Source organism: Lycorma delicatula, chromosome 4 (assembly GCF_047948215.1).
Source record: "Lycorma delicatula isolate Av1 chromosome 4, ASM4794821v1, whole genome shotgun sequence".
NCBI lineage: Eukaryota > Metazoa > Arthropoda > Insecta > Hemiptera > Fulgoridae > Lycorma > Lycorma delicatula.
In genome coordinates this window covers 109357907-109377314 of record NC_134458.1, presented here as the reverse complement: position 1 = coordinate 109377314, position 19408 = coordinate 109357907, and the positions used below count along the sequence as shown (strand labels likewise).

At 32.5% G+C, this 19408-nt stretch overlaps 1 protein-coding gene across 1 annotated transcript in view; it reads right to left on the bottom strand.

The window, feature by feature from the left end:
- Positions 1-18465, bottom strand: part of LOC142323738 (CD63 antigen-like) — a 53722-nt gene extending 35257 nt beyond the window's left edge. The window contains exons 1-2 of the mRNA XM_075363900.1: positions 18307-18465; positions 3141-3329 (exon numbers count right to left, since the gene is read on the bottom strand). Coding sequence (XP_075220015.1) covers positions 3141-3329; positions 18307-18369 — 252 coding nt within the window. The 5' untranslated portion in view covers positions 18370-18465. The remainder of the gene's footprint in view (positions 1-3140; positions 3330-18306) is intronic.
- Between the last annotated feature and the right edge of the window lie 943 nt (positions 18466-19408).

Below are 19408 nucleotides of genomic sequence, written 5' to 3'. Positions count from 1 at the left end.
AAAATCATATGATTCATTCCATCAGATTAAATGAGAATTGAATACTAGATCGTGGATATCGGTGTTCTTTGGTGGTTGGGTTTCAATTAACCACACATCTCAGGAATGGTCGAACTGAGAATGTACAGACTACACTTCATTTACACTCATACATATCATCCTCATTCATCCTCTAAAGAATTATCTAAACGGTAGTTACCGGAGGCTCGAACTGAGAATGTACAAGACTACACTTCATTTACACTCATACATATCATCCTCATTCATCCTCTAAAGAATTATCTAAATGGTAGTTACCGGAGGCTAAACAGTAAAGAAAGAGAGAGATTAAATGAGAAACTTCTCTTAATTGAACCACTGTCAGTTTCAATACAAAAATGATATAATGTTACTCATTTTCAAATAAAAAATTAAAGAAGGAAATATTGATACGTAGAATAACCAACTGATTCTGCTATGCAATTTGTTTAAAAATTCAATATAATACTATGCTTTCAAGATCAATAATATTAGTTTTAGACATAATTAAATCAGTTGCAGTTTATCAATCGGCTACATCTTCAAGAGATTTTTTTTCAACTAAGCTATGTTATTAAAAAGAGAATAATGTCCATAAAGCTTATTTGCAATATTATATCTGCTGGTTTCATAAATAACATTTTTGACATCATTTACTCAAACAAAATAATTAAATTTTCAGTGGTTGATAAAAACTTAAAATTTATGAGATTTTGAACCCAATCTAAAAGACCTTGGGCATATTAAGATAGACCGGTTAGATAGATCAAGAGATAAGGATAGATCAGGGGAGTTAACAATCTTGCTCAAGCCTTGGGTCCTGAGCACGACTGATGATCTATCCCAATGTGTAGATTGTGCTATTCATCATCCTCCCCTTTTCCGTATCATTGACCCTTCCTTTCCTGTTATCATTCCATGTGCGAAGCATACACCTTGTTAGGTTCTCTATGGTAGGAATGCCAGGACTTGAAAAGCCAGTGCATTTTTCATGTGATCTGTATACTCCTTCGGATCTAGAGTAATCCTGAGGAGCAACTTGTGAATTCTGTTTCTTGTTCAGAAGTTGTCCAATAAACCTATTGGATAAAGGCGGCCTAACCCCCAAAATCTATGTAAGCCAGTTGAAGTATCATAAACTAAAGATTAATTTAGAAGAACATTTTTCATTTCATATTTATAGATATTTTAATTTCTAGCTAATGCACAAATATTTAAAAATGAAAAATAGTAGTACATGAAACAAAGTGTTATGTCTTAATACTAAGAAATTTATTTCTATGTTTGCAAATGCAGTAGCTTATAATGAAATAACAGGGATAAAATGATTTTGTTGACAATAAATTATACCTACTACATGCATATTATTCCACTGTGCTGTTAAATTATATATTTTAAATACTCCTAATATAAATCACCTAGTACAGACAATTGAGATAAGACATTTTTTACCTAAATTTTATCATGATAGTACTTTCACAAAATCCTGCATCTAAAATATATAAATATATATATATTTCCATATATTCATTACAATGGAGTATTGTTAATCTATATTAAACCAACAATTAAAACAAACTCAGTCATATCTTATAGACTATTTGTATGTGATTAAATTCATGTAAATTTGACCAATTTACAAACAAGTTAAGGAATAACAGCTTAATTGAATTCATAATTGTTAATTATGAACTAAAAAAAAATTACATAAAAATATTTTTGGATATAGTAAATGCAGTAGATTTTAATGTGAAAATTAGATGGTTATGCACTTCCACAAAAATAAACAAGAGCAATTATAGACAGTTGATAGGGTATGATAGTCCAATATATAATTATCAACCTTTAACATACAGATTGTAATATCTATTTAGGCTGTTCAATTTTATTAAATAGCATGACAAAATGTGATGGCACTTAATAAACTATTTAAATAATTTAAATGACTACATTCAAAATACATGGAAATTGTGATTCCAAAAAATCTTTAAAGGGTTAATAATGTGATTAATTTTAAGAATATAGCTTTTAAAAGCTCTGCAGGAAAATTTGTGCGTGATTAGTTATTTTGTATATGTAAGTTGATTTTCAGTAAAATCAGTTTTTCAAAGTTATCTGCATTTATGTGGCTAAATGTGCACTTGGTCTGCCACTGCAGATTGTTTAACATAATTATATCAACAAATTGCACTCCAAAGTGCAGTTTAGCATTTTTTGGAGTGGTAAAAATCACTCGCTGGCTTAAATAAAAAAAAAACAAGTTTGCTCTTGAAATATATCAGTAAGCATGCCAATAAAGGAGTTGTCCAACAGCTCTAAAAAATTTTCTGGAAGTGTATTTCCATGCATTTAGAAACCGAGTCATCTTTTTTTTAATCTACTTCAACAAAAGGAGGAAGAAATCAATTCAACTAGTATGTATTTTTTATTTAAATTAAAATCTTATTCTTCACTAAATAGAGTGATTCCCATAATTCTCTTTTTATTTTGTAAAGGAAGTTCCTCTAAGAATCCTGTTACACATTTCTGAAAATAACATAGATGATTTTAAAAAAAAACAATTAAACTGAAGATTTCTTCTGTCAATTTTAATAAAAGCATCAATTTTTTTAATCTTCATATCTTTGTAATCATTAATTTTTCTCAAAGTATGTTTTATTGGCTAAAATGTTAGACATTTCACTTTAAACAAAATGACTCCTTATGTTTTGAAACTGGTCGGATAAACAACCAAGATATTGCAAAAGATTGATTTTATAAAATGAGCTTTGAGACTAGCAATAACAATGGGGTGCTATTCATTTTTACTTAAACTTGGTGAATAGTGACTTCCCTAATGCTCTGTAAAACAAGTGGTAAAAACACTTCTGTTGTTAGTAACTATATTTCTATTTGTAGTATTATTACCAACAAAAAAACATCAATTGCAAAAATACTTTTGATATGATTTCCAACTTCAAATTTTAAATAAAACATTGCATTATTTAAACACTATATAAAAGCTAATGTTCTCAAAAAATACACTAAACATTTGTTTGAGTGATCATCATCTAGACTGCAAATGATTTCTATGCTACATAAAAATTTGATAACAGCTACAAACATTCATAAGCTGTACTTACTGTCATCACCATACAATGATTTTCTCGAATTGCACCACAGCAACCAAAGAATGCAATAAAAAATATGATGGTACCAACAAATACAAGTAATGATGGTGCAGAGAAAAATCTATCATCAAGAAATGCTTCATATTCACTGTAGACACCTTTTATTACAATACCAACTCCAAGAAGTGCTATGCCAGTCACCTGTAAAATAAATTTTTTCATCAGTCTGTTCAATTACATTTTAATGTTATAAATTTCAGAACATGCACAAAACATAAATGATTACAGTGAAATGAGTGAATACATATGTAGAAAATAAAACAACTAAAGAGAAGTACAGTTTGTACACTTCTGGTCCATTCAACGATAGTATACCTAATAGAATTCCATATAAAAAAATAACTCATCAGTTGCATGAATGATTGGCAAAGTTATTTGATCCACTATTTACATTACTGTAGGATGCTAGACTACCAGTTAATTCTTTTTCCTGAATTCAATTGCTAATGTTTACATTGCACTTTATTATTGCCTATGGAATATGATAACCATTACCAAATAATTTAATCCATGGTTAGTCTACAGCACTACTGTCATCTACAGAATCCACATAGGTTCTGTATTCTACAGAACTTTTAGCATCTCAAAAAATTCCATTTTCATATTCTCACATACAAACTTCTTTGTAAGCTTCTAGGATGAATTAATTGATCATGCAAAAAAAACAATTTTTTTTTTGTCTTCAATCATTTGACTGGTTTGATGCAGCTCTCCAAGATTCCCTATCTAGTGCTAGTCGTTTCATTTCAGTATACCCTTTACATCCTACATCCCTAACAATTTGTTTTACATATTCCAAACGTGGCCTGCCTACACAATTTTTTCCTTCTATCTGTCCTTCCAATATTAAAGCGACTATTCCAGGATGCCTCAGTATGTGGCCTATAAGTCTGTCTCTTCTTTTAACTATATTTTTCCAAATGCTTCTTTCTTCATCTATTTGCCGCAATACCTCTTCATTTGTCACTTTATCCACCCATCTGATTTTTAACATTCTCCTATAGCACCACATTTCAAAACCTTCTAATCTTTTCTTCTCAGATACTCAGATTGTCCAAGCTTCACTTCCATATAAAGCGACACTCCAAACATATACTTTCAACAATTTTTTCCTGGCATTTAAATTAATTTTTGATGTAAACAAATGATATTTCTGACTGAAGACTGAAGGAAAAAACAATTATAGATTTAAAATTAAAAATTAAAATAGTTTAATGTATATAACAGAAATTATTTGAATAACACAATTTTTTTAAGTACTAGCTATTAATATTTAATATCCTTCTCAATATATATCTCCTTGTAAAATACTAATATATCATGAAGTTTAGTTATCAAAAAAAAATCATGCTTATTTTATTTTTAAAACCACCTGGATGTTTATGCTCAACTTTGTCCAAAATAAATACTACATACCTTTTTTACTACAGATATCTGTAGTTTTTGTATATTATTTTATTGTATTTTTATAAAAAAAGTATATGAAATTTAATTTTTATTTTAAATATAAACATTCATTTTTGAGGAAATGTAGCTGCAAATTTTTATTGATTTAACTCTGTGGACTCTATATTTATTACTAAATTTTTTACCTTGATTTTTTTTACATAAGTAATCCAGATCTTTAAAAATTTGAATTGCACTTTACAATCATTACTCAGATTAGTGGAGTACATAATTACAAATAAATAATTAACATATATGTTGATGTGGTGATAAACTGGTGATAAATTATCATATGAGTATAGCTAATATAAGTATAATTGTTCATAACCATTAATACATCACAATAGACTTGTGAACCACATATCTAATTTTGACTATCTACTTACATCTCCAAATATATCAAAATTTCATGTAAATGAAGTATTATCACATGATATTAAAAAAATAAATAAATAACTACTCAATATCTTACAAATTTGATTAAAACATTAAAAAAATTTCCATGGTTCAATATGCTGTTATAATGAATACTTGTTTACTCATCTATAATTATAGTTAATTTATTATAATTTTATTAATTACTCATTTCAAGTCTGTAAAAACTGTTTGGTTAAAGCACCTAAAATACAAATATACATGAGAACATAAGTGAACACTGCAGTTTAAAAAATATCAGAATTTCTTGAAAAATAGTATCTCCACTTTTATTTTTAAAAAAATATCAAATATTATCTACATTTAAGGAAAAAAATAATCAGATACAAAATAACAATATTAAGCATGACTGGAATATATATGTGATGTTTTTTTCAAAATTGCAATCTAGAAAGGAAGATCGACCCCATTTCTTCTATTTTTTAAAAACTCAATTCTTAAAAAAAATAAATATTTTACTCGCATCATATTATAATTACACATTATCTGTACCTATAAAGCAACTTGTCCTGTCTGACTGATTCATCAACACCCAGCAAAAACCACTGAAGATAAAATGATATTCTACAAGTGTACACTAAAAAAGGATTTTTTGAAATTCACAGTTTAGAGGGTTAAAATGGAATAAAAATGTAATTTACTATGTTTTTAACAAATTTCTCAGTAACAAATGAAAACATTAACTTGATTTTTGGTGTGTGTAATCTTCATGTAAATATCTAAAAACCAATTTCTAGATTTTTTGAAATTCAGCCTTGGAAGGAGTAAAGAAAGGTGAACATTTTAAACAACGAACGCAAACTTTTCCTAATTCTGACTATACTAAATGAAATATTCAATAGATCTGGGCTTACAAATACTCTTCAGATAAATATCTAAAAACCATTTTCAGATTTTATTGGATTTCAGTTTTTTAAGGGGTGCAATGGTGTATAGGCGGGCTCAACCAATACAGCCACTGCCACTATTACTGTATGTGCAACATGACAATGCACCTGCCTCTGGTTACTTGATTAAAAATCTGATTGAAATAAAAGAAAGTTGATCCCATCAGGAAACTCATGTAACCAGATAGAGCAGGTGAAACCATGAACATATATATATATATACACTTATTACCTATACTACTGTACAAACTACTATACTATACTATACTATATATATATATGTAAGGGATGCTAGATTTCCTATTCCACGGGTAAAAAAAAATGAAACTTGCCTTAATATTTGCCTGGAAAAATCCAGGAGAAACAATGATAAACCTTGATCAGAGAAACATTACAAAGTAAAAAATTTCAAGTACAAGAAAAAAAGAAGTGGTTTAACTTAAAAGCCTAAACTCAGACTGGATAAAACAGTAATTATATGCTTATATGCTTCTTGTATATCTCTGTAAGCTTTTCACATGGACATGATGCAATAGCCCTCATTCTTGCCAATAATATTCACTTCTTTGTCAATAGTGTCCACTTCAATATCTTTTATGTGGATGACGGACCGTCTGTCACCAAGAGTACAGAAGTCAACCTGGAGAGCAGTTGCCTTATCCCGCAAAGTAACAGTAAATTGTTCTGCCCTTTGCGCACCTTTTATTCTTACTTGTAATTCTTCATTTCTCCCCTTTCTTAATGAGAGAACTTCTCCTGCCTCGTCTCTAGTAACTACGGTCTTCATAGTTTTAAGTAAATCCGCATAGGATTTCCCTTGGGCACGTACTACCACCACACGACTGTCCTCAACCGGTGGTATCACTTCTCGCAGAGGCCAATCTGGATCTCGACTGGCCAGTATTTTGATTGATTTTGAGATAACCATAGCAGCAGGTTCAGTATTCTTCCTAAATAAATATATCAGCAACTTCCTCACTGCCATTCCAACTACACTACCAGGTATGACGAAAACCGGAATCGCAGACTGCACCAAAACATGTCTTATTGCCTTCAGAATTATGGCTGATGCCTCTCGATCATCGCCAGTCGAATCGTTGTATATCTTGTATTTGTTACATTACGGAGTTTCTGTATCTTCCCTCATGAGTGAAGAAACATCCCGGATTACATCGCCTGACTTAAATTTTACCGCGCGGGGTCGTTCTTCGCCCACCGTCAGTATTCCGGCACGGTCAACAAAAAGGCATATATCTATTTCCCTTCCTCCTCTGCTAATTCCTTCACCAGCCTGACCCTGTTGAGGATTACATTCGTCCACCTGCGTGGCCCTGCGGTCCACTTCCCCAACTGCGAAGTTAATGCTTCGAGTGCCTCTGGGGTTAGTTCCTCCTCGGAGAAGAATGTCTGCTTGGAGCGCTTCAAGTCTTCCTCAGACGTTTCAGTATCTATTCCATCAGTCGAATGCCGTGAGTCGCCTACGTCTTCGGAAGTCGACGACGTAGATGTCGGTTCACATTTTACTGCTATAATTATAAATATAATCTATCAAACTTACTTAGGTTTGGTTAGATTATACTTATTGAAAATTAGCCGGGCGCATTGCAATAAGTTTGATTTTCCATTTCGCCTGTGATATATACAGCATATGTGATATATACTTTTCTATGAAAAGTGACTCATTAAATTTAACTGATTAATATTATTTTATCCGTATACTTAACATTAAATTTTAAGGAAAGTACTGCTTCGTAAGATATTCAGAGTCTCGCAAAACTATCAGATTGTAAAGAATGCAGGTTACAGTCTTGCCCGAACCAAAGCACGTATTTACATTTAGTTTCACTTGCTTTTATTTTGAATTTTTGAAAAGAAGGTCTATAAGAAAATAAGTAAATTGCAATCGAACGGAAAAAGAGGTCAACCACTGGGAAATTAAACTGACTTAATCCTTTTCTTCAACTTATGCCGCTAATAGATAAATACTTTATTACTATAAAATTGGGTAATAATAATCACCTAATTCTAGATGAGTAAAAACTGAAAAAAAGGTTATCAAATAATTAAATGAGAAAATTAATTAGTATTAGTAACACTTAACTTCTAGATTCACAATTTTAACATTCACCTTACCTCCCTCATTTATATATATAATTTATATGTTTGTTGTTTGTGTGTGTGTGTGTGTGTGTGTGTGTATGCGCGCGCGCATGTTTGTGTTCAAGGTGTTTAATAAAACAAAGGTATATGACAACGTCTTGTAAGTTACATATATTTCAAAAACGCTTATTTCAGGTTTTTTAGTGTTTGGAAAATAAACAAGATTATCACAACATTTTCCTAGCTTTCAACAATAATAATAAATATTGCGCACCTAAATTTTCCGTAAAATGCATTTTCGAGGTAATTATGGAAAAAAGGGTTTAAATTCCATTCTTTAGATGTTTGTAGCGTTTACTTTTACAGCTGTTGCCTTTCTTAAAATTTATTTCAAGTTTACTTTTATTTATAAATGCATAAGAAATGAGCAATTTTAAAGACACCCACGAAACAAAAATGAAAATATGATTGAAAAAATCTGTCGCTAAGCATTTTGCAAAAGAACAGAACTATCACAGAATCCTATCATGGTTTAAAATAATTTTAAACCATGTACATGGTTTAAAATTATTTAAAAGAAAAAATATTTATGATGAAAAAGAAAATTATACAAATATAATAATTTATAATTGGGGATCTCCGGTTTGTACAGTGGTGGATTAACCAACAGGCAGGACTATGCAGTTGCCTAGGGACCCCGTATTTTAAGGGTCCCCAAAAATTGAAAATTCTGAAAAAATTATAATTAAAAAAAATTATTTTTAGATATTTTCCAGTTAAAACTTTGAAATTATATAATTAATATTATATTATTTGTTTTCTCCAACCAGTTTTCCAGCTACTGCCGGGTCTGGATGTGTGCGTATAGGCAAATGCAATTACCGCTACCAGCTTGCCATATCTGACATAGCTGCAATGTAATTGTAAATGTACCGATAAACATGAATCTGGAACAGACTCTGGTCGACAACTCCTGAGACGTGTGGTTAATTGAAACTCAACCACCAAAAAACACCTGTATTTACAGTTTAGCGTTCAAATCCATATAAAAGCAACTGCCCTTACAAGGACTGTAACTTTAGAACTCTCGACTTCCCAACCATGACGACTTTAACCACCAAGACTAACCCGGCGGGTTAATTAATATTATTATAATAATATTAAAAATGAATAAAATAAAAAAAACTAATTTTGTCCTCAAAATATGGAGTCGTAAAATCTCCGGGATTCCAGGAGCCTCTAAAGAACTTGAAATTAAAAATAAGTAATAAAAAAGAAGATCAATTAAATATGAAGTTTTCAGATTTTAGAGAGCCGCGAAATATTTGGAAATTCGGATTAAAAAACAAAAACATTAATTATATTATTCAATTTAGTTAATATTAATTTTCAATTAATTTAAACTTAAGCGCGAAAAACCAATGCGGTAAGACTGTTTAGATTCGTTGAAATACTGAATTAGATACTCTGTAACAAATTCACAAATTCAGTTTGATATCATTGAAAAGTTTAGCAAAGAGAAATTTAGAAAAAAGATATTACAGAAAAGTTATACCTAATTTCATATTTCAATTTCAGTTTAAAAAATTGAAACTTACAATTTTTTTCCCCTAAATTTGTGATTATGTGATGGGCTTTTTGCCTAAGTCGGAAGAACGCAAAGAACACAACATGGAGAGAGAATGATGTACTGGGAAGAGAAAACAGCAAAGAAGAAATAAGTAAAGGAGATTGGAACGTGGTCCTAGAATGAAAAAAGTCAAAAATAAAATTAATTAAAAATATAAATAAATTTTTAAATTGTACAGGTGTAAATGTTCATTATCTCAAATATTGAAATACGAGAGTCGTTCAATCATTACAGATACAAATAGCCGTGGAGGTAAAACGGTCGGTAAGATGGTATGATAGCTTCAGAACAGAAAGATTGTAAATCCTATGATGTTTGAGTAAAAACTGTTTCGTTTATAACCTCAAAACTTCATTTTTTGATGACAAGCCTCTTCAAATTGTGCAATTAGTTGAACAGCGTCCAGTAATTTGTTTTTCGCTTCCGAAGGTGAAAGACTGGTTAACGTTTACTCTCGTACGATCAAACAATACGGACAAAGTTGTATGAACCGCAGAAAGTTTTTCAGTTGGGTGGAAAGTTTAAAAAACGGTCGACCTTCAGTGACTAAAGAGCGCAGTTCTGGACCTCCGATTGAAGTTTCAACTCCAGCGTTTACAACTCGATTTATTAATAATTATTAACTTCTGATTGTAAAAAAAAATTTAACAATAAATAATAATTCGATAACAATACAACAAAAAAATCATGAGTTATTAGTGAAATAGAATTTTATGTACTTTTCATTTTAATTCAAGCATTTTAACAATCAGAGGTCAAGTTATTAATAAATAAATATATTTAAATTTTAAAAAAATATATGTGTATGAAGTCGGATTCGAACCGCATGGTTACGGATCCGACAAGTTCTCACTTACACCACATATCTACTTGAGCGACGTGAAACAGAATATAAACTAATATAAAATGCTAAGGATATTTTTAGGGCCATTTTTCTTGAGTATAATTGAATATTGCGTAGTAATATTTTGTGATGAAGACGTGTAAACGGTGTACTATTCACACATGCAATATAGTTCAAATCAGTGTCCTGAAGCCCGTGACTTTCCCTTGTTAGCTACAATTTACCCTATTTACGGGCGCCTAGGTAGTGTCGGACTCGCTAACAGGTTCCGCAAGATGTTATTAAGTGCGTATGTGTGCCTGTGCACTACCGACTAAACCTCCACCCCTGATTAACCACCCCTCCTGGAAACCGCTGATGTGGCATTACTTCAGGAGGAGGATATAACGCCCACACACACAATCGGACACCACTAACATAATGAAAACCCATACAATCAGCACACCCAAGGAAACGAGCAACAACCGAAAACAGGACACGCCATCACACAGATATAAGAAAAGAAAAACATAGAACAAAAGCAAAGGAAACACCCGCAGCAATCACAAAGGATATCGCCATCGTCTTCTCTGGGGCCAGCGTAAGCCCAGCTCCAATCATCCAATATTTAATCACTTGGTACGAGTCTCGTATCTTGTCAATGGCATCTCGTTTAGAGACCGCCTCCACTACTAAAGCGTTATCATCAGCATAGCCTACCAACATAGCATCCAGCGGGACGGTAACTCGAAAAACCTCATTGTACGCCAAATTCCAAAGGCTCGGTCCAAGTACCGACCCTTGTGGCACTCCTCTATGTAGGCTTCTCTCAATTTGTCCGTCTTGCAGTTGGCACACCAGCTTGCATCTCGTTATACAATTGTACCATCTTGCACAGATACGAAGGAACCCGATGCTCATCTAGACCTCATTATGGCGACGTGAGAAACGCAATTGAATGCGTTCCTCACGTCTAAGGTAACGAGGACACACATTCCCCGCATTGAGTGCCTCGTGGCACTTATCGCCGCGTCACAAACAGCAGCTACAGCATCCAAGGCGGACCTCCCTTATCGGAAGCCATAATGACTTGGAGAGAGCCCGCCTGCCTCTTCCACAGCCTCGGTCATTCTTTTGAATGACCTTCGCAAGCGCAGAATAGGGTACCTTCGCAAGCGCATCTATCATAGCCAACGGCCGGTATGAGGAGGGAAGTGCCGGATCCCTCCCCGGTTTAAGTGCAAGTACCAGCCGCTGGCATCTACAACTCTCGAGGAAGACCCCCTCCGAAAGACAGGTATTGTTGACATCAAGGAAGATCTCTGACTCCGCCCGGACCGCCACCTTTATTACCACATTCGGCAACAAGTCCGGGCCCGGCACCTTCTTCGGAGGCATGCGCATTTCTGCATCCATTAATTCACCTTGTGTGAAGAGTCTGGAGGTTTATCATCACCCCTTTCATACGCGGCTAAACCTTGTCCGCAAGGGAAGAGTCCGTCTATTATACTCCGAACTTCCTGGACGTCTTGTGTAAGAGGACTCTGGGTCTCAGTATTCTTCTTACCAGAATGCTATACGGCCTCCCCCACAGGTCTGATTCAACTTCTGTAATACCCAAGCAGTTCTCTTTGCCAACCGAATGCATTTGACTAAGTCCTTCTTGGCTTCCTTACATCGGGCCCCTCATACGTCTCTCAGGGGAGGGAAGTGAGCCCTCGTCATCTGCCTTCTGGCCTTATGACACTCTCTTCTCTTTTGTGTCTCCTCACTTGTTCACCAATATGTGGAAGATTGCCCCTTTCTAGTATATCTCCGAGTGAAACTTTATGTCCGTCCTAGTATGTCCTCGAGGACGTCCCAACGGATCCCCAGTCCGTGGACCACGAATTAAAATCGCCCGCAGGGCGATGCATCGGTAGATCATCCGCAATGAAGTCCAATATTTCCTCAAATCTTTCCACCGCTGTGTTGCGCGATATATATCATGAGTATAATAAATAAATACCTCCGATCTTCACCCTAACAAAGCTCCTATCCAAATGTATATATCGGGCAGCTGTACCCTTACATAGCCAGATGGCAGAGCCTCCATCTCGTGACAGCAGCCATCCGTTCGGGAACAAGCAACGTACGGGCTCGGAGATAAGCACAGCCTCTGCACCCATCTCCGAGGAGTACACAAGTCAGCAAATCGTAGGCCAACACAGCATGGTTATCTGTATTATCTTTATTTCCGAAGTCGTGGTTTGGCCAGTTCTCCCCCGGCTTTCTCTAGTTTTCTCCTTGTCTGCCCCTCTAGAGCATGTAGTCGAACTCGTTCGGTGTCGTTCGGAGTGCTACAGGTCAAGTACCTGGGCGCCTCTCTACAATCAATAGCTCTATGTCCTTCAGCCCCGCAATTGAAGCAGGCACTTGACCTGTCCTCGCCCCGACAGCTTCTGGCTGTATGTCCCATCTAAAAGCATTTATAACAACGCAACAGTAATATGGATGTTAGGTGCCTTATACTGATTAGACAGATTCCTTCTCTGACTTACATTTATTTAAAGAGACTAATAAAGGACTTTTACTGTATCCTAATGTTCGAGTTAGGATTGTTGAATTAATAATTGTATAAATATTTGATGTTAATAAAAACTAATATTTTAGCAACTGTGAGACTGTCAACTTTATTAAAGAATTGGAGGATAGTATCTCACTTTCAAATGAAATAAGTTTAAATGAAGAGTAGCAAAAAATGTGTATTTGTAATTTAATAGGCGTACAAGGAAGTCATGTGGTGTCCAAATCATATTTTTTCATTACAGGACCCGAAACTTTGAGATCTGAAGAATGCGGATTTAAAAACAGTCAGCCTCCTTCTCATAAAAAGTAGTTATAGCAAGTTATCCGTCCATCGTGCGGGTAAAAACGTATTTACGCATTTCTTAGCAATACCAGACACAAATACCACTAGGAAGTGAACATTACTTTTTATTTATTATTTTTTTTTTTTTTTTTTTACTATTTTTAGTCAAGAAACCGCAGGTACGTGCAGCCAGTCGCGTCGCATATACAGTAACAGTCGCTGTGTTGGTTGGTTGAGCCGCCGCGCCGTGCATCGTCTTACCCCTTAAAAAATCGAAATGAAAAAAAAACCGAAATGGTTTTTAAATATTTATTTAAAGAGTATTTACAAGCCCAAATCGAGTGAATATCTCTTTTAGTATAGCCGGAAATGGGGGGAAATTTGCAATCATTGTTCAAACATTCTTTTACCTTTTTCTCCCCTTTCAAGGTCGAATCTCGAAAAACGTTTTTATGTATTCATTTTATTTTAGATATTCACATGAAGATTACATAGATCAAAAATCACGCTGATGATATCTTCATTTGTTACCGAGAAATTCAAAAAGTAGTAAAATTTAATGTTACCCCATTTTAATCCTTTAAACTCGGAATTTTCAAAACTCCTTGCTTAGTGTGTATTTACACCGTAAGAAGAATGTGTATACAAATTTTCATCAATTTATCTTCAGTAGTCTTAGCTTTGCGTTGATTGTGAGTCAGTCAGGATATCTTGTTTTATGGTACAAATAATAAATTACATTTATCTTTCTTGTTAAATTAATTTAATCTTTTGTTTTGTTTTTTTGGTTGGGGAATGACCCAGCAACGCGTATACATAAATTTTATGTTGTCATATTTGGGATCGTCATCATACGATTGCATTCTTATTCAAACAAATTTTTTTCTATTATCGGAGATATAAAAACTTTACTCTTCCTATTAAATGAAGTTGTTTCTGATTTCTTTTACAGTAGCTAATAGCTTTTTTTTATTCGCGTTTAATTGTTGTAGAGGTGTGACACCTCTAAATAAATACGGTGTACTTATTTATTTAAACTTGTAACTAGAAAGCGAGTACTGTACTTTTAGCAATGTGGAACTTTACATCGGGAAGGGATTTTTTTCATTTATTGCTATTCTAAGGAATAAACCACGACCAAATTCTGTACCGATGAACTCAGCACGGGAACGGAAGCGATCACAGATTAGAAGTGTAATCTGCGGGAGGTTTGCGTTAATTCCTTAATTATTAATCCAGTCAGGATCAGTGGGCTGGACGCGCAACAGAAATCGATGAATCTTTATTCGGAAACATAATGTAAGCCGGATTTATCCTACTTAATGGGTGTTCGAAAACGTTTGATGAGAAACGAGTGAGTGTTTTTTGAATGCTGTGTCGGACCGGTCTGCGGAAATAAAGGCAATCACAGCCAGTAATTTACGCGGTACAAAAATTACATCTTTTCTGTCTTTTTCCTGTTTAGCCTCCGGTAATTACCTTTCAGATACTTCAGAGGATGAAATGCATGAGTGTAAATGAAGTGTAGTCTTGTACAGTCTCAGTTCGAACATTCATTCTTGAGACGTGTGGTTAATTGAAACCCAACCACCGAAGAACACCGGTATCCACGATCTAGTATTTAAATCCGTGTTAAAATAAATTACATTACTAGGGCTTGAACGCTGGAACTCTCGATTCCCAAATCAGCTGATTTGGAAAGACGCGTTCACCATTAGAACAACCCGGTGGGTTACAACAATTACATCTAATAGATGGAGGGCGTACGAGAGAATACAAAATATCCTTGAAATGCGATACGAACACTACAGTGTCAATCATTCAGAGAATTTTTTGATCCTATCACAGGTGCGCGTACTCAAAGGATTGAATCGCCTTGGGCTACAAAAATGATCTTTTTTTTTATTACAAAAATCATAAAATAAATATAGTTTTTTGCATTACAAAAAAAAATTCAAGGAAATCAAAATAAGTTTAAAAAAAAACACAATATAAATAATGAAGTAAGATAAGTAAGTAAAGGAAGTAAGGCAGTAAAATAACGAAACGTAAGATTTTTTCCGGCTTTATAAATTTGGCCTTTCTAGTTACGTCACAGTCTTCAAAAATAAATTGTTTTAAAATTACAATGAACATACAGATGACTAATAGCAATCTTTCACAACTAAATGAAATTATTTTATAAACTAAAAAAATTTGATGCTGCACGATATGACTTCCTTGTACGTCTATTAATTACACATATTTTTTTACTGAAAAGTACATAAAATTTTATTCCATTAATAACTTCTGATATTTTTCTTTCTTTTTTTTTGTTATTATTTATGTAATTTTTTTTTACAATCAAAAGTCCTTCATCCGGAGTTCCCATATTCGAATTCCGGTTAGGCATGGCATTTTTTCACACACGCTACAAACCATTAATCTCATCCTCTGAAGCAATACCTAACGCTGGTCCCAGAGGTTACACAGAAATCAGAGGTTAATAATTATTAATACATCAATGTATTTAAATTTTAAAAAAGTTAAAGAGGTTAAAAAGAAGGAGATGAAGTCGGATTTGAAACAAATCCAAAGATTTCATTAATTAAAACTGTATTTGGCTATAACTTTGGAACCAATGAAAATAATTACCACTTATGATATATCGTTAAAAGCTCCCAATGAGAGGTTATTACTGCAGTTAAGAAAAAGTTCAAAATCAATTTTTTTTTTTTGGATTTTGGGCTTTTTTGGACACTTTTGGTCCAGTCGATTGCAATCAAAAAGGGGTGCGCAATTAGATGTTACAAGAGCCCCAAATCCAAAATTTCAACATCTTACAGCTAATCGTTTTTGAGTTATGCGATTACATACGCACATACGTACGTCACGCCGAAACTAGTCAAAATGGATTTAGGGATGGTCAAAATGGATATTTCCGCTGAAATTGAAAATCGAAACTTTTCGCTATCACAATATTTCCTTTACTTCGTACAAGGAAATAAAAAAAGCACCGACTTTGACTGATAAAATGTAGTGGACAATCAAGAATTAGTGTTGTAGTAGATTGTACACTGCGTACAGTACAAACGGTACAAAGTAAACGTCACACTTAAACACCCCCACTCACAAACGCACGAAGGGTGAAAATGTTCCTATACTAAACAGCCTATACCAATATTATAGTACTTAGTTCAAACCATAGCGTGCTTACAAAGCGCTTAATCCAATCTGCATGTAACTGTACATTAGGATACTAAAGATAATTTTTAGACAGAAAACATCATGGCAGGGGCAGAATTACTACACTAAGTTATACAAATCTTCATATTCTTAGTACCTCCTGTGGAACTAAGTAAGGAAAATCAGATTTATACAAGTAATATATGACAGCATACATTTTGGTATTAACTTATTTATTCTAATAAAATTGGGTTTCTATTTCAAGAGCTTCAATGGACACAGGAGACAAGTAGTGAAAAGAGATCTAAATTTAATAATTAACATTTATTTATTCATCAACAAATAAACCTCGATGAATAAGTTTCAAAGTTCATCACGTTGATTAATCCAGTCAAATAAAATCGTTAAATCCAAACAGATTTTATGGCCAATAGTAGTTTCTTCACTATTTAATTATCTTGATATTAACGTAAAAATAAACGAGTCTTTTGTGATTCCCCACCAAATGTTACATTTTTACAGATTGTAATAAAAAATGCGGGTATTAATGTAAATTTGTACAGAATATTTGGGGAAGATAGTTTTATCATGGAAAAGAAATATGTCAACTAAACGGTCTATCCCGTCAAAATTTTTTTATTAAAAGCACAGTTACGTTTTCACAATAAAAACCTTCACTTTAATTTTATCCTTAACACCTTACTGTAACAGCCTACATAAATAAAAATAATATTAGAAATAATGAAACTGAACTAACATTCAAATCAAATTATTGAACAAATAAGCAAAAAACACACAAAATGCATAAATACAGTTATTCTATTAATTTATTTGAATAAATTTAGTTCCATTTTTTAACAATTAATTAACAAAATAATAAAATCAAAAATAAATTTCACACCTCAGGAGGCCAGGTAAACTACTATGTCTAATAAAATTTAGTCATATAAATTACTTCATGTTGACGGAAATGTCTGTTTTTCAAGTGGTAGATTATGAGTTCGAATAACGATCAGGCTTTACACTTTTTCATACGTTAAAAATTCATAAATTTATAAGCAATTGTAAACTGGACGGTTAGCCCTGCCTGTAAATGCTGAAATAAATAATAGCCGGTTCATTCCTATTATTATATAATGTATACGGTTGTTAACGAAACATCTGGTTTAATTAGATTTAAGTTTTAGTTAAAAATTTATTTCAATAAATTAAAACTATTAAAGTACTTACAAAAAAAAAAAAAAAAAAAAACATTTCAAAGTAGATTTAGGAAGAAAACGTTAGAGTAAGAATAACATTTGCCGCAAAATATTAAATTTTTAAGATTTATGCTACATTCTGACCATAAATCGGATTTTAATAAAGTAAACTTTATTTTCGGGATCTCATTTTTCTTTGCAAGTTAGATCTCGCTAACTTTGCAACTGGTGATAGTTATCATAATATGCTGGTAAGAACAACGGTTATCATGAAATATCAAAAGTTCATTGAGGGATATATTCATGAAACAACGTGGAATATGTTATCAAATGACGATAAGCTAAAACGTACAATAGCTTGTAGTAGCATCAGACGTTCAATAATATTTTTGGAATGACACAAATATTACATCAAATACCGTAATTCAGTTTTTTTTTATAATATAAAATTCTTGACTTTTAAAAAATGTTTAACATAGCATAACCTAAAACAACAGGGATAATATTAAAATAATATCAATTGTTAAGAAAATATAAATTAAAAATATTTTTAGAATTACTTCATTAAAACAATATACATACCACAAATATTAGATTAAAAACGAATAAAATGTACTTTATAGCAGTTGAACTGTAAAACAACATCTTCACTGATCCTTTTAACTCGTTACACGATACAACGTTCACAGTAAACTGAAACAAACGTCACCACTACGAAGTTCAAACAAACATCCATTACACGCGGGAGTCATGACAAGAAGTAGGGATTAGAGGTGTACTTTTTATTTAGTTATTCAGCATTAATAAGCGTTTTATTTATATCAATCAATTTCGTTATTAATTAATATTTTTATTACATTATTTTTAATTTCTTTACTATCTTAAGAAACTGAAATTTCCGTAAAGTTTTTAATACAAACTTGTATCTTCTCTTTGTCTTTTCTAATTATATTACATATGTCAAAGCAGGTGGTTTTAAATAAATCTCAATTTACTTTTTATTCTTTATATTAACAATACAGTCAGAATATGATTATTTATTTATACATTAAAATTATTTCTTTTTATACATGAACAGTTTTTCTGTTTATATTAAAAAAAATTACAAATAAAAATATTTTCCTACTCAAAAAATTTCCGGTTTATAAGAAAGTGATGCTGTCAAAAGTACAAGAACTATTTTTTTTTCTTAAATTTAAGACTGAATTTTAATTTGGACCAAACCTTAAATAACAGATTTAAAATTTACGATTAATTATAACAATTCTATTTTCAAAATAATCTATTCGGAGGTAACTTTATATACCGATTTAATTTTTAAAAAAAATTGCTTTATATGTCTAATACTAAATAACACTTTCGATAAATTTAAGATGTAAGGGACAGTACAGTTTTACTTAAGCATCATATGGCGTCAGGGAAAGGTTCATTCTTCACTTATTTTTCCTGATGGCTGTGCTACTCAAATACTACTTAAGTAATATAAAACAAAGAAAGCAAAATCGACAATGGTGTATTGACAATAAATATTTAATGTTTACTCTAATAATATATATTATTTCATTATGTCTTGAACATTCCAGATATCTTGTATGAGCAATTGATTATTGTAATGCTCTAGGAAAATTCTGTATCAAAAATAATCTAGCAGTGTTGGTACACTAGAATAATGTCAAGCTTAAAT